The 14907-nt window shown below is 37.9% G+C and overlaps 1 protein-coding gene and 1 long non-coding RNA gene across 2 annotated transcripts; both read left to right on the top strand.

The window, feature by feature from the left end:
* The first annotated feature begins 5597 nt into the window (after positions 1-5597).
* On the top strand, positions 5598-7760 carry LOC124262573 (acid-sensing ion channel 1-like). The gene is made up of 4 exons (XM_046697071.1): positions 5598-6107; positions 6600-6701; positions 7098-7276; positions 7706-7760. The coding sequence occupies exons 1-4, from the start codon at positions 5598-5600 to the stop codon at positions 7758-7760; spliced, it is 846 nt and encodes a 281-aa protein (XP_046553027.1).
* A 513-nt stretch (positions 7761-8273) lies between these two features.
* On the top strand, positions 8274-11307 carry LOC124262568. Its single transcript, XR_006894637.1, has 4 exons — positions 8274-8495; positions 9193-9284; positions 9877-10028; positions 11231-11307. It is a non-coding gene; the product is annotated as an uncharacterized LOC124262568 (long non-coding RNA).
* Positions 11308-14907: the final 3600 nt, after the last annotated feature.

Raw genomic sequence — 14907 nt, 5'->3', positions numbered from 1 at the left:
CTATGTGTATTTGTCTGTCTGGCCATTTAATATGTCATTGGTTAGAGGCGGCACAAAACGTGTCATAAGACCAGTAATTTTTTAGGTCGGTTTAACATGCATACATTTTATCTTACCCGGAAGTCTGCCATCATGACCTCTCCATCCTCCTGTCGTTGTTTGATGTGTTGTTACTAATATGGATCAAAATAAGTGAGTAATTGGTCCTTTTAGTAGCGAATCCTCTCAATTAGATTTAAATTATTTTATTTTCTGTTTCTACATTCTCGTCGATTGTCTCAAATGTAAACTCTAGGAACATCTCCTACTCTAAGATGCTAATCTGTCCTCTGTTTTTATGCTGAATTACGAAGCCACCTTTCGTTGATTTTATATCCAGATGAGATACGGTGCTGTGGCATCAGTTTCATGGGTACTCTTAAAATATTACGTGGTTATTCGAAAATAACCTTAAATTTCCAAACTTATAAGAGAACAGTCTCTCGTAAAAGTTGTCTGACAATTATGAACTGTTTGGAAGTGAAGTATGACAATAGATGTTTTGACGACCTAAGGGACTATAGAGATCGGACATTTCCCAGACGATATTGGATCAGTACCGCCATGATTGGTCAACTATTTATTCACTCGAGATAATTTGAAAAGTAAGATTTCATTTTATACTATCCCAAAAAAGAAACGCATAGACGTTTTGTAATTTTTTAAAAATCTATTATTTACCGAATATTCAAAATATGTAACAAAAGTGTTGATAACATGACAATTGCACAAGTAAAGAAATCGACTTTACCTGAAAATGTTGATTTTGATGACAGTTCTTACAAGGATTAAAAAGGCATTGCCACAACGCAACAGAAATCACCTTCCAGTTGAAATTGTACAGCAAAGTACTGTCTGGCTATAAAAACCCAGACTACTTTCGGAAATCGGCATTCGTTTTGAAGGAGTTTCAAGGTCAACACCGAACCTCGCCATTGAAAAATGTAGGCTGGAGATTACCAATCTTCTGTTGCCAGGCGTCTGAATGTTAGTCTGAGCACGATATCACGGCTTACAGCTCGTTACAACCAAACAAGCAAAACAAATGACCATCCCCGCACTGGCAGACCTCGAGTCACCACTGTAACCCAAGATCGGTACATCCGGATACTACATTTGCGTGATCGTACAGCCACGGATGAGAGCACAGGAGCCAGGGTGCCTGGACTTCGGAGGATATCCGGTCAAACTGTACAGAACAGGTTGAGAGAGATTGAACTGAGAGCCAGGAGATCCGACGTCGGGAACGTGCTACGTCGTCACCATGGCGCTCAACGTCTCCGTTACCTAAAATTATGCACTTGGTTGTATAGACATTTCCTTCTTCTAAACTGATGCTAAAATACATGTACTAAAGTCTGTTTGTGGACGAGTTATACATGTTTGAAAATACAACAGTTTCGCGAACAGATTTCTGGGTTATGCGTTTCTTTTTTGGAATAGTATATAATGACAGTCTCTTATCAAAACTTGAGTTCGATCTAAACGGAGCTATAGATGAGTTTGTCAATGTCATATTAAACTCACCAGATTGTACGAAGAAAAAGATTAAGACGTTTAAGCAAAACTATAAAACACCCTTAAGTGACGAGTGTAAAAACTGCACGACGATACGCGCACAAAGCACTTAGAAGTTTTGAGCGAAGTCGCTCGGAGAGCAACAGAAACTATTTTTGTAAAATGAGAAACAAATATAAAGCTTCATGTAGAAAATTCAAATCAAACCTGCGTAATCAAAGACTGAACAGATTGTATGATTCTATCCACAATACTGCTATGTTCTGGAAACAAATTCGTTCATTTAGAAAGAGATCAAATCCTAAAAGTAATATTTCAAAATGTGAATGGATGACACATTTCAAGACAATTCTTTCTAATGATGCTGTTTTTCAAAGTGATGGCTATTCCTTCCATGATGATGATATATCTTCGAAGGATTTATGACACTATTCATCAAATGATTTTGGAAACACAAATTTCAGTAGATGAGATAAAGAATGCTATGAATAATTTAAAGAGCGGAAAAGCAGCTGGTCCCGACAATATTATAATCGAAATGATTAAGTGTTCTCAAGTCGAGTTATGTCCTTCCTCCATAAGTGTTTCAGTACTGTTTTTGAAAGTGGCTCATTTCCAGAAAGCTGGTCTCGTTCAATTATCGTCCCTATACATGAAAAGGGAACTCAAGACAATCCAGATAATTGTAGCGGCATATCTTTGATGAGTGTTATTCGGACAATATTTACAACTGTTTTAAACAACAGAATCTCAAACTGCGCAAATCTAAGAAACTTAATTCCTGAATAATAGGCGGCTTTTATAAAAGATTTTTCAATTGCTGACCATATCTTTACATTATATGCAATAATACAAAAGTGTCTATCGCGTAATAAAGAAAAACTTTATGTAGCATTTGTTGACTTCAAGAAAGCTTTTGACTTTGTGGATCGTTGTAAAGTATGGCACTGCTTGCGAAAGTCTGGTTTACAAGGGAAAATGTATTTTATTTTAAAATCTATGTACTTGAATATTAAATCATGTGTTCGTTGTGGGGATGATGTTGGGAATTCGGCAAGGGTGTATTTAAGTCCTCTATTGTTTTCCTTCTTCATAAGCGAACTGTATTATGATATTTCTGATTCAGGTAAACATGGTGTGCAAATGTTTCCAGATATGATTGAGATTTTTATCCTCCTTTTTGCCGATGAAGTAATTTTAGTGTCAGATACTATCGTCGGTCTATAAAACCAACTGAATATTTTGGCACGTTATACAGATGAATGGAAATTATGTGTTAATTTTGAAAAAAACAAGCATAGTTATTTTTAGAAGAGGTGGGCCTGTCGCCCCTAAAGAAAAGTGTTTTTGGAATGGCAAACAATTATCTATTGTTAATCACTATACCTATCTCGGACTAGTGTTTTCCCATACCATGAACTTTAAAAAGCGTGTCATAGATCTGAAATCACGTGCTAAGAAGGCTCTTATCAATGTGATGTCAGTTTCCCAGAATTTTGGAATTTTAACCCCGAAAATATATTTCAAATTGTTTGATGCACAAATCAAACCGATTATGCTTTATGGGTCTGAAATTTGGGGATTTCAACGTCATGAATGTCTGAAGAAACTACACCTTTTAGCATGTAAACGATTTTTAAATGTAGCGCAAACAACACCAACTTATATGGTTTATGGAGAATGCGGTAGATATCCGATATATATAAATTCACAAATCAGATGTTTAAAATATTGGTTAAAGACCCTTGGGATGCACAAACAAAGAATCAAAAAACTAGCTAATAACATGCTTATACATCTAGATGATAGGGGTAAGGCAACATGTGCGTCTCATATTAGAAATCTCTTATTTTCTCATGGCTTTGGATTTGTGTGGCTTAGTCAAACAGTTGGTAATATTAATCTATTTCTTAAGCAATTTCGAGAACAATCTGTTAGCATGTATTATCAAGAATGGCATTCCTGTCTAGACAATATTTCAAATTATCAGTTGTATAGATCGCATAAGAGCTTAATTCAACCAGAACTAAAGCTATCTGTACTGACATCTAGAAATAACAGACGCACATTTGTCAATTTTCGATTGGGCTTGTTAGACTTTTCAGTAAATAAAGGTAGACGATTTTCAATAGACAGAAGTTTAAGGATGTGTCCATTATGTAACTCGGCTATAGAAGATGAAATTCACTTCGCTTTTGTATGCCCACATTATGCTGATTTAAGAACAAAATATATCCCAAATAATTACTTGTTAAAATATCCTTCAACTGCCTTTGTTTCCATTCTATCCTCCAAAAATGTAATACGTAATCTAGCGCTTTTTGTAAAACATGCTGTTATCCTTAGAAGCAATATCTTATCTGAAGTATAATTTCTTTTGTGAAATGTTTGTAACATGTGCTGTATATATACTTGTATTACTTGTATATGGCCCGGAGGCCTTAAGTACAATAAATAATCTTTGACTTGACATGAGGGTATTAAGTGTCCCACTCCTCTGGCACCGCCTACCCAAGTTCGGCGCTCTATGACGTGGATTCGCACTCTCCGCTGTTAAGTTTACCATCGGGTCTGAGGTTGACACTGAGTTTAAAAAAGACCTCTGTCTAGTTAGAATTTGTCAGACACGGCGACGTCTATCAAGGAGGTGTAAAGTGAAAACTTGACCTTAGTTTGGACTTATGTACCATTTACGTCTGTTGGCAATGTAATGATTTTAACGTGGCGTCACATGTCACCGTCGAGGGTGGAATAGGGATACACAAAGAAGAATCTGACTCATACCTCGATATCTGTGTGAAAGTTGGCGGTTAAGTGATTCCTTTCTTGAATATATTTTTGGGAAATCCTGGCATCCCATAAATCGATCCTGTACACTGTGCACTGTTGTCCTGGGATCAGTCATGAATATTTTTGGTTTGTTGTTACCCTTTCCATCGGCGTGGTGGTGGCAATACCCTGTTACCTTAGGGAGAAGGCGACCATAAGTGGAGCACTTGTGCTAAACCCCCTTTGTCTTATGGTCAATAAAATATGTTTAAAACTAACAATATCCCGTTGGAGCCGTTATGTGTTGAGACAGTGTTGGGAAAAGGCTTACAAATAGTATTTGGGAAAGTGTGACGTGGTAGTAACAAGGAGCATGATGCAACGTAGTATTTTTAAAGCGAATGGTAGGATCCTTACTTTGGTAAGTATTGGCTGAAACATTGCTCCTGGAGGGGCAGCCATGTACAGAACACATGGGATGGATTGTGCATTGGTGCTATTTGCAACTCATTTGTGGCACCATAACTTTCACATTCACATGAATATAAAAAATATATGATTGATTACATATTCCGTTTGTTATGGACGTACAACAGTTGAACGATTAGGATTGAATCAATTCTATATTTAGATGGCCATACAAATGGTCCTTTTTAATACATTTTATAGTAGGTAACGCCTTTTATTTTCATATTCAACAATAAAATGTTGAGTTATATTGATCTAGTCTCATGAAATAATTTGAAACATCTCCATTATAAGCAATACAAGGGCATAGGAGCGAAACAAATACACTTTACCGTATTCAGCAATGAGATGATTTGTGATACATATGGATCAAACAAAGTTACGCCACTTCATAAGAAACAGGTTTCAGCTGGAACTATATTGTCTGTCGTTACAAACTAAGCACTGACGTTAGTATTGCACATTTCACGAAAAAGTGTAATGTCTCGGAACTGTTTGTATCATGAAGAAGGTACAACCTGAAATTTTGCTAAACAAAGTATATGAACTATGTTCTCAAGGGCTCGCTTCTTATCATTAGAAACACACTCGTCTGATTGCCTCTTTACAAAAAGGGTAATGTGGAACCCAGTCTGCAAATCCATTACCCACCTGGTCCACTGTACTGTCTAGTCAAATGCGAAACGCCAAAGCACCCGAAGAGCATGAATGAGAATCAAAAATTCTTCTGTGTTGTCTCTAAAATGCAGTAAACCAGTATATATTTCTGTTTCAGAATATTATGGATATTGATGCTTTTAACTATGACTGGAGTGAGTTTGATTTCGCTGACTAATCTTTACAAGAAGTACTACAGCTACAGCTTCATCACCAAGATTACAAGAGAACGCAAACAAAAGATCAGGTTTCCTGCTATCACTATATGCACTTTGAGCAAGTTTGACATAAGCAAACAGAACCTAACTAACGCAGAGCTAGCCTATCTTCAAAGCTCTGGGTACCTTGCACAAATTTCACCGCGAGTTGACTGGGACGGCCAGGAAGGGAGAGAGCTCGATAAACTGGATAATGTCAAGTTCTGGGCTGCTGGGGCATATAAAAAAGAGGATATTTTCAAAGTCATATTCTTCAAACATAACCGAATCCTCCAGGAAAGCCTGAACTATAGTCAGAAGCAAGATCATCGCTGCTTCACCTTTAACGCTAACGCTGACATCAATGCTCTTGAGTCTGAAAAAACCAAATTGACAATGTCTATTGACATCATGCAGGATACCTATCTGGAAGGAGCTGCATACGAGGCAGGGATACAGGTAAATATCATAATAGATAAATATAATCCTGACAGGCACACACATGTGCCAAGGGTCGAAAAGCAAACTATTTGTTCATAGTCTAAGACGAATGTAGTGTAACAATCTCTGACATTTACAGACCAGCATTTTGCCATTATTCCAGATGAAGTTACGTCAGACAAATCTTTTTTTCAGATCATCTGAACGTATTGATTGCCCGACTGTGTGACTTGATTGATTTCTTGTACAACACACACTGATGATGTGGACCCTTTCTTATAAATTCACTGTCACTGGTTTGTCTGGCCCATTCTCAATTATTTACATTAGTAAACCACTAGGAAGGAATATTATCTCTGGGCAAAGAACATTCAAGACGGTTATTTATAACTTGCAGTTTGCAGGCTAAATCTGAAGCCATATTATGAAAACAATGGAATGTATAATTGTTATCATGAGTGCAAACTTCTAATCTGGTGCCACAATGTCGTCTTCTTTTTGTTAAATCAGGTATATATCGATGAACCAGAAACAGCACCGAGCTACAGTGATCATTCATTGATTGGCGTATCAGTCGGGACGTCGACGCGCTTAGGGCTAACAAAGAAGATGGTAAGTTTGTGTCAAAACCAAAGTATATATTAAATTATGAGTCATGGGTTAAAATCGGTTTATAAGTACACACGATATTACCTCTAAATCAGTTAATTTCACCAGTATAAATAACGCTAAATAATTTGGTATATTCCCAGCAAATTGGTGGACAAAGCAATGGGACTGAAATAGCTAGAAGCACAATGATGGTGAACTAGGATTCGAACCAGTGTTGGATGTTTCTGGCACCCGGAAGACACACAACCCTGTACAGTGAATTGCAGGGCCATAAATATCTTGGACACGCCTGTCGGATTAGAGCATACGATCTCATGCATCTCGAATCCAACTTTGCCAACAAATAACATGTCCTTACGATGATGTTAAGATGCATCTGTTGATACATGCCCTCAGATGAAATACCTTCCAGACCCCTATAATACCCACGGGACGGATTGTATAGACACTACAGCCTCGGACTTTGTCAACCCTCTGGAGTGGTTCAAGGTGTACAGCTTTGACGGGTGTCTTCTGGAGTGCTCAAATAAGGTTGCCATGGATGCCTGTAACTGCACCGCCGGATGGGAACCACAGCAAGATACCTTTCCCATTTTCAAAAGCAATGGACACTTCACATCCCAAGAAAGCAATAACACAGTTTCTGCCATTTGGATATATGTCTCAAAATTATGTGTAGTAAACAGGGATTAGTACAACGGTGTCCTGTTTCTTTTTCATTTACTAAACTAAGGCAGTGTGCCTTTAATATCATAGACTACGAACATGGCTGTTTTCACTTAGGGCATTTCTTGAAACTATTTGGAATCTCTCCAAGCTGTTGGTGTAGCGTTTTACCTTTTCTCCCAATACACAAAAAAACATCTTAGAAAATACAGAAAAGTTTCACGTTAGTTTAAGATAGTTCTTGAACCTGTGGCATTTACACACATTTGAATTACTGAATTCAAGAATTTAGTTGCACACATGCTTTGTATTACATTGACTGGTGATGTATTTTTCAGCAAGAGTCAGTCTGCGGCACTGCTCAGTGAAGGAAGTGAAAATATATTACCGTAAGATCGTTTCTATTGCACTGAATATACAAACACGTATATACAGCATTGACATTTTCCATGGTACAAATTCATTGTTATTGTTGATTTCCCATGATAAAACCAAAAAAAATGTTGCATGTGTCTCGCAAGCGTGTGTCTATTAATCACTGTGACATACTGACGCTACAATGAAGTTGCGTTAGGATAAGTGTGTCCTGAGGTTGCGATGGCTACGATAAACAAACATGCAAAGGCTCCTTTTTCAAGCAAGCACTTTCTGAAATTTGGAAACGAGTAAGTTCTCCTGTTGAAAAAAGGAAGGGAGACTGCAGAAAGAATACTTGTAAACTGTATACGATTTTTGCCATATGTTTTGAAGAATGCAGGCTGATTAGTGTAAGAAGAACAGGGACAAGTGTCATGATTTATGTGTAATGTATAATGTATGCATATGATGTACGAATATCTTTCCACATGACACATAGTGACTAGTGAGGTCAACATATTTACTTACACAATAAAGGTGAAACACAACTTACTAACGCCATATCACTTAGGACCATACGGATTTGCTAATGCAAAACTCTTTGTGTTTAGATCAAGTACAGTCGGAAGCCAGGATGGGGAAGAGTTGTGCATGTCAGTACCCATGTGAAGAGACATCGTATGACATACAAGTATCATCCATGGTGCTGCCATCAAATGCCACGTTCCCAATTACTTTACTGAATGCGGCATATACCCCTGACAAGATAAGGTGTTGTGAATGATGATAAGCATTTCTTTAAGGAATTAATATTCATCTTTAAAATTACTTATTGCGATGCCCAGATAAGTGATTGTGCAGACAATATGCATGAAACAGTCTCCAGGTACGATTACAATCATTACATCAAAGAACTAACAAAGATCGTTCATACAAGTGTCATCTATGGTACAGCAGTCAACATCCATCGCTTCTCGGATCTGTACTGATTTTCTATACCGTATTTCCTCTAATAAGCGCCCGGGCGCATATTTTTTCAACGGACTCCTAGACCCGGTGCTTATTGCGCTTACTGGATGTACCGCAATTAATTGTAAGTAAGCGTTAGGGACCACTCCTTAATAAATCTATTTTTGGATCAAAGTAAAAGACATTTATGAAAAAACGTACCCGATGCTCATCAGAGACCCAGCGCTTATTTCTTAAACCACTGCTCTAACCCTGGCGCTCATAAGACGTCCGGCACACATTAGATACCCGATGCGTATTGGAGGAAATACGGTATCTTTAAACTTACTCAACAAGATGCATAGCAAATTGATAGTTAAGAAACAACAATGAAAACATGTCTCATTACGACTGCATTCTTTAAAACAAAGCATACGCCTTTAGGTTTTGTCACTGAATTCAGGATCGGAGCATGTTCTGTGGAACAATTCTTTACTCATGTTTTCCTTATATCATCCAGACAAAATTACCTGGTTCTACAAATCAGCCTTGCCAGCATGGTAGTTGAAAGGACCGAGCACATACCAGAACTGGAGCTGAATGATATATTTGGTTTGTATCAAACTCTATTTTTGTGATGCGTTTCTTTGGGAAAGTGTTTTCAAGTTAGTTTGGACGCAGTAGCTCGCTGTGTAGAAACTGTGTTCTGCAGTCATGAACGTGATATATAATGTTTTCATACTGTTCAGTCCATGGTCCGACTCGTTAATTTTCCTTGGTTTGAGAGCACCGAATTCGTGCTCTTAAGTCTATATGAAAATGATCAATTTCAACATTGCTCTCACAGTACCCTAACATTAATAAAAAAAACACATGCTCAAGTGGAAATATCAGTGGATCAGTCATCCGGGCGGTACTGCTCATGTTGATCAATTCATTTATCTTTTAAATGGATCAGGATATCACATTGTTCAACATTGTCAAAGTGATTTACGAAACTCGTGCCAGAATTCATGTGCTACCCTCACTCCCTACCCTCACTCCCCAAATGATACCCAAACGTGCACATATGCACTCTTGAAATAGTTTTCTATTAAGTATATTCGAGCATGAAGATAGGAATGCCACTCACACACTGTTGACACAGAAATACTGACTACGCATACTTAATGTCAAGGTGACATGATATTATCTACTTGTGCAGCCAATATTGGTGGCCAGATTGGACTGTTTCTTGGGGCCAGCATACTCACCATCGTCGAACTCTTGGAACTAGTGGCCGCATGTTTGCTGGCAAGCCTGACGACCCTTTGGGCCAGACGTAAACGTGATGGTTGAGGAAGAACATGGACCACGGTAATGTTTGACCTTTGAGGATTCTATTCTTAATAGCAAATATATTTCATGTTCTCATTTGGTTTGTCTGAAGATTTCCTTTTTTATATAAAACAACATTTTAGGGAAGTGTTTGTTAGACAGTGTAACATGATCAGTGCAGTTCTTTTAGGTCGAAAGTCAATTCAGGTTTAGTTGTAAAAGACATAATCATTAGCACAACATTAAAGTTTTCAACTTCAGCATAAAGATAGGTTTCTGACAAAGTCTTCAGTAGCCAGTTTCTGTACGCAGCTTGAACAAAAGGTGAGCGTCGAAGCTTGGGGCGCGAGCCTGAGTGGAGCCGCCTCGGGTGCAGATCTTGGTGGTAGTAGCAAATACTCAGAGAATCAATTTAACTTCTTACAAGGGCCAGTACTCATGTTAGGTAAAGCCTCAATATTTATAGGTTTTTTGGTAAAGTCAGTTCGATACAAGTTTCCTCGCAGTAGACTAACTGCGATAAATAAAGAAATAAGGGCATCTTCAGTTTCATATAATGCTCTCACAATATTTAAGTTTTCCACTTCAGAGATGACAAATCTTACTGTTCATTCACATGGCCAGTATTTCGATAAAATAATCATTTCACTGTTAAGCTAATGCGTTTGAAAACCCTAACAAACCAACTTGATAAATGCTATACTCGTGCAAACTCGTGAATACAGCGAACAGTTTTGGAACCATTTGTTGGAATGTGGACAAATAGCATTACTGAATATTGCAAAATATGCTGCTGATACATTGATTGCACCAAAACAAAACTGCTGTCAAAGTAATTCATACCGTTTGTTGACCAGCTGATGACAAAGAATAGCCACTAATATAGCACTGACCATATATTATCACAATTCTCTGTCAAGACTATGAAAGAAACATATTCAAAATACAAACATATATCATTTAGATCGTAACAATCAGGACCGTTCATATTCCTTCAAAATGTGTGATAATTATTAAGCAATTCGTGAGTGGGACGCTTCGATATAGATCGACAAGGAAAACGAATCTGTATGGAAACGTAGGACTTACGAAATATAATAAGTTGTTATCCATAGGGTTTGTCAATATTGTACTTCCAAACTTCTAAAATGCCCCTCAAAGAAATTGTTACAATTTTGTCATTTTGTCATACATTGTCATGCATTTAGATACAATATTATTTGCTGCTTGCCTTGTTTCAGATTGCTCCAGTCTCGAGGAAGCTGATCCCTGCTGTGTTGAATTGTAGATATTCATGTTCCATTGAATACATATGTCGGTTTTTTTAAATAATAACGAGGCTTTGTGTTGTGGTTACTTTCCTCCGGGAAGTAAAAGTTTAACGCTTCACTGCGTCCATCTAAACATTGTAAAATAAGGCTTCCAAACACAGCCTTGAGAAATATTGGTTGATGTATGTTGTCAGAGATAAGCCTTAAACACATCACTGACATGAAATGTGTAAATTATTTGTAGTTTCAAGCATGAGTTAGAAGAACTAAACGTCGGATCCCATCGTATGATATAATCCCTACCCACCAGCAACACATACCTCGACTACCTGGAAAATACATTTGGTTCATTCACTCACTTTAAAAGGAAGCACTGTGGAGCCCTGTTGTGCCATGTTCGAGAAACGCCGTCGCCACAGAATGATCAGTTTCATCTGCATCAAATGTTTTCAGGAAAGAATGTGTGTCTTCTCTTTTCACAAAATCACATTTCAAGGCAAAAGTTGTAATAACATATATTCATAAAGCTGTATGGTGATGTTGCCTTTTGTTTGGTTGATTGGTTTATTGGTTGATTTTTCTTTCTTTCCTTTCTTTTGTATTGCTTTAATTCTTAAATATCATCGAAATGAAACATTTATATACATCACGGATATCATAGGTTGTTTTAGTTATAGGCGTACATCTGGTGATCAAGGGTTGTTGTAAGAAAAGAATCCGGATCATTATATTCAAAGTTTTCTTACTTTGAAAGAGGAAAACAAATATACTTATTTTCTAAGCTGTGTGCTAAGTTTCTTTATGCTTGAATGACTTGGGTTACAATGTGCCTGGACATTTGATCATGAAAAGGACAACCATGTTTCATTATGAATGAAGATTTATATGTATCCTTCAAGACCTCACACATTCACCCTAAATTAATGCTGTCTAAAGATTCCAAATCTTCCCCAGAAAACATTAAACAGAACAATCTAGTGATCAGCTTTGATATATTCTATAAATGAGCAGTAAACCTTTAGAATAGAAACTAATTAATTCCTCTCTGCCTTAAATGTACATATAACTGTGGTTACCGAGATCCTCTTTGTTGTTTTGCCTGTTCATAAACAAGGTGGCAATACAGTCGATGATTTGATCATGAACATGATCTAATAACCAGCATGGGTAACGTTATCATGGTATATATTGTTGGTTGGTTGTGTATTACAGCTATATGGCGTCGGTTTGTAAATACTCGAATCTGGACCACACAATCCAGTGCTCAACAGCATGAGCATTGGTCTGGGATACGATGACATGTGTCAACCAAGTCAGCGAATCTGACCACCCGATTTCGTAGGTCACCTTCTTATGAAAAGCATGGGTTGTTAAAGATCGATTTTAACCTTTATATATTCGGGTAGTAGATATTGTCAGTATGAAACAAACTAATGAACAGAATTAACCAACACTGTGTTATATTACCTCACCGAGGGCAAATGTAAAACAAAATGAACGTACTTGATACCAAGTACAAAATAATCATTTAAAACATCAGAAAAATATTACCATTTCATGAGGGCACTGTAGTTTTTCCAACAGAATTAGTGTTTAGTGTTCTTCGCTGTATTAAATATTTACACACACACACACAAACACACACACACACACACACACACAATTTTATTAAAAAGAGGACGTTAAGGTAACCGGCATATACACTTATCCAACCAATGTTGATAGACCAACATTATTCATTTAACAACAATATTCTAATGTGTGGAGGTCATCATGCGAATGTGGATCGTAAATATCTTGTATTAGGAAAACACTTTGTGTTTTGAGAGCCTTGCGTACATATTACTGCACCGGACTGTACTATTGGTTTGCAATGATCACAATCAAACAAATACAAAGATTCTACACATAATTACGGTTCTGAAAGTTTTATTAACATACAGTACATATGATTATATAATTAACTTCATAGATGTTTGTCGGTTCAGGTAATCGCAATAAATGTGTATTTCCTGCCCAAACTCTAAAGGTCTGTAACATATGCAGTACCGTTAAAAGAGTGAGTGAGTGAGTTTAGTTTTACGCCGCACTCCGCTATATTCCAGCTATATGGCGGCGGTCTGCAAATAATCGAGTCTGGACCATACAATCCAGTGATCAACAGCATGAGCATCGAGCGCAATTGACATATCTCAACTAAATCAGCGAGTCTGACTACCCGATCCGTTTGTCGCCTCTTACGACAAGCATGGGTTACTGAAGGTACATTATAACCCGGACCTTCATGGGGAGACAAGCATGGGTTACTGAAGATACATTCTAACCCGGACCTTCACGGGTAACCGTTGATAAGAGAGACCAGGATTTCAACAAACTGCACAAATGCCTAGCAACTGTAAAAACATCGATCACTTGGGCAGCTATAACATGCACTCAGACAAGTTCCGAGAAAGCAAATTAAAAACAATCGGATGATCTGTTTAAATCACATCACATATAACCTATGACAGGTTGAACAAAAACAAAACAAAAGCTCGTGTTAACAATTTACAGTTCAATTGTAAATCTGTTTGACTAAGATGAATATTACACAGATAACACAATTCGTCACACACTGTGTTCAATAAATATATTTACTCAGAGGCTGCTATAACAGCTCTGGCACTGTTGACCATTAAACAATTATGATATTGTATTACTTCATCAAACAACAGGACGTCTGGGGTGATTTCATTGATGATACTCTGAAAACATGACCTGTCAACCTTTTCCAGACCACACAGCAAGCATTGATCATATTCTTTGAATGCGGCGTTGTCTCCACTGGCAGGATGAAGGTGGAGCCCATGGTCCCTCTTAAGGATAGTGTGACATTGCGGGAAGAAGTCATATCTCAGTGGCGGGACTTATGGCGAGACTTCCTGCAAAATACCAGCCTCCATGGCGAGTAAGAATACCAATTGTCACAAGCGTCATAAAATTGTCAGGTGAGTCGCGCGTCATTTGGGGTAGTTTGTGTTTTCTTGATCGAGGATAATCCGCATGGAAATGAATAAATGTATTGTTTTGATGTTGCTTGACGCTGCACTCACGCAATATTCCAACTATACTGCGGCAGCTTGTAAATAATCGTGTCTGGACCAGAAAATCCAGTGCTTCACAGCACGAGCAGCGATCTAAGCTGTGATATAATGACTTGTTTCAAGCCAGGTCAGCAGGCCCTGACATAACCCGATCCCGTTGGTCGCTACTTACGACAAGCATGGGTTTGCTGAGATCAATTCTAACCCGGATCATCAACGGTGTGTGAATGGGAAAGGTTGAAGTACACTCTTCAAAAGAAGGCATAGGTCAAAATAAAATGATAACGCGTATTTAAAATGTATTAAACGTATTTAACGTAACGCTATATTGTTGCAATTGTCAGTATTATTCAATTAGGTTCCACTTTCGCGCACGAGGTGCGTTCAGGTCCGGTACGCACCGCTGTGCCAATAAACGCCACGCCAGATGGATTGCAAAATTTAATTTGGGACTTTTGCTTGAAATTCTTTGCCGTTCCGCCGGAATTTGGCAGTTCCGCATTACCGGGAGATATGCCAATGATGATGAACGCGCGTCGTATGCGTATTTTGTACGGTACGGCA

Source organism: Haliotis rubra, unplaced genomic scaffold, assembly GCF_003918875.1.
Source record: "Haliotis rubra isolate DU_JTF1 unplaced genomic scaffold, ASM391887v1 Scf845, whole genome shotgun sequence".
Taxonomy (NCBI): Eukaryota; Metazoa; Mollusca; class Gastropoda; order Lepetellida; family Haliotidae; genus Haliotis; species Haliotis rubra.
The sequence above is the reverse complement of the archived record's forward strand: the minus strand, read 5'-3'. Positions and strand labels throughout refer to the sequence as shown.

Bases quoted from the DNA above. Each gene is read 5' to 3' on its own strand.
- LOC124262573 (XM_046697071.1), top strand. From the start codon at position 5,598: ATGACTGGAGTGAGTTTGATTTCGCTGACTAATCTTTACAAGAAGTAC. The intron at 6,108-6,599 runs GTAAATATCATA...TTGTTAAATCAG, and splicing joins CATACGAGGCAGGGATACAG to GTATATATCGATGAACCAGA. The intron at 6,702-7,097 runs GTAAGTTTGTGT...ACATGCCCTCAG, and splicing joins TAGGGCTAACAAAGAAGATG to ATGAAATACCTTCCAGACCC.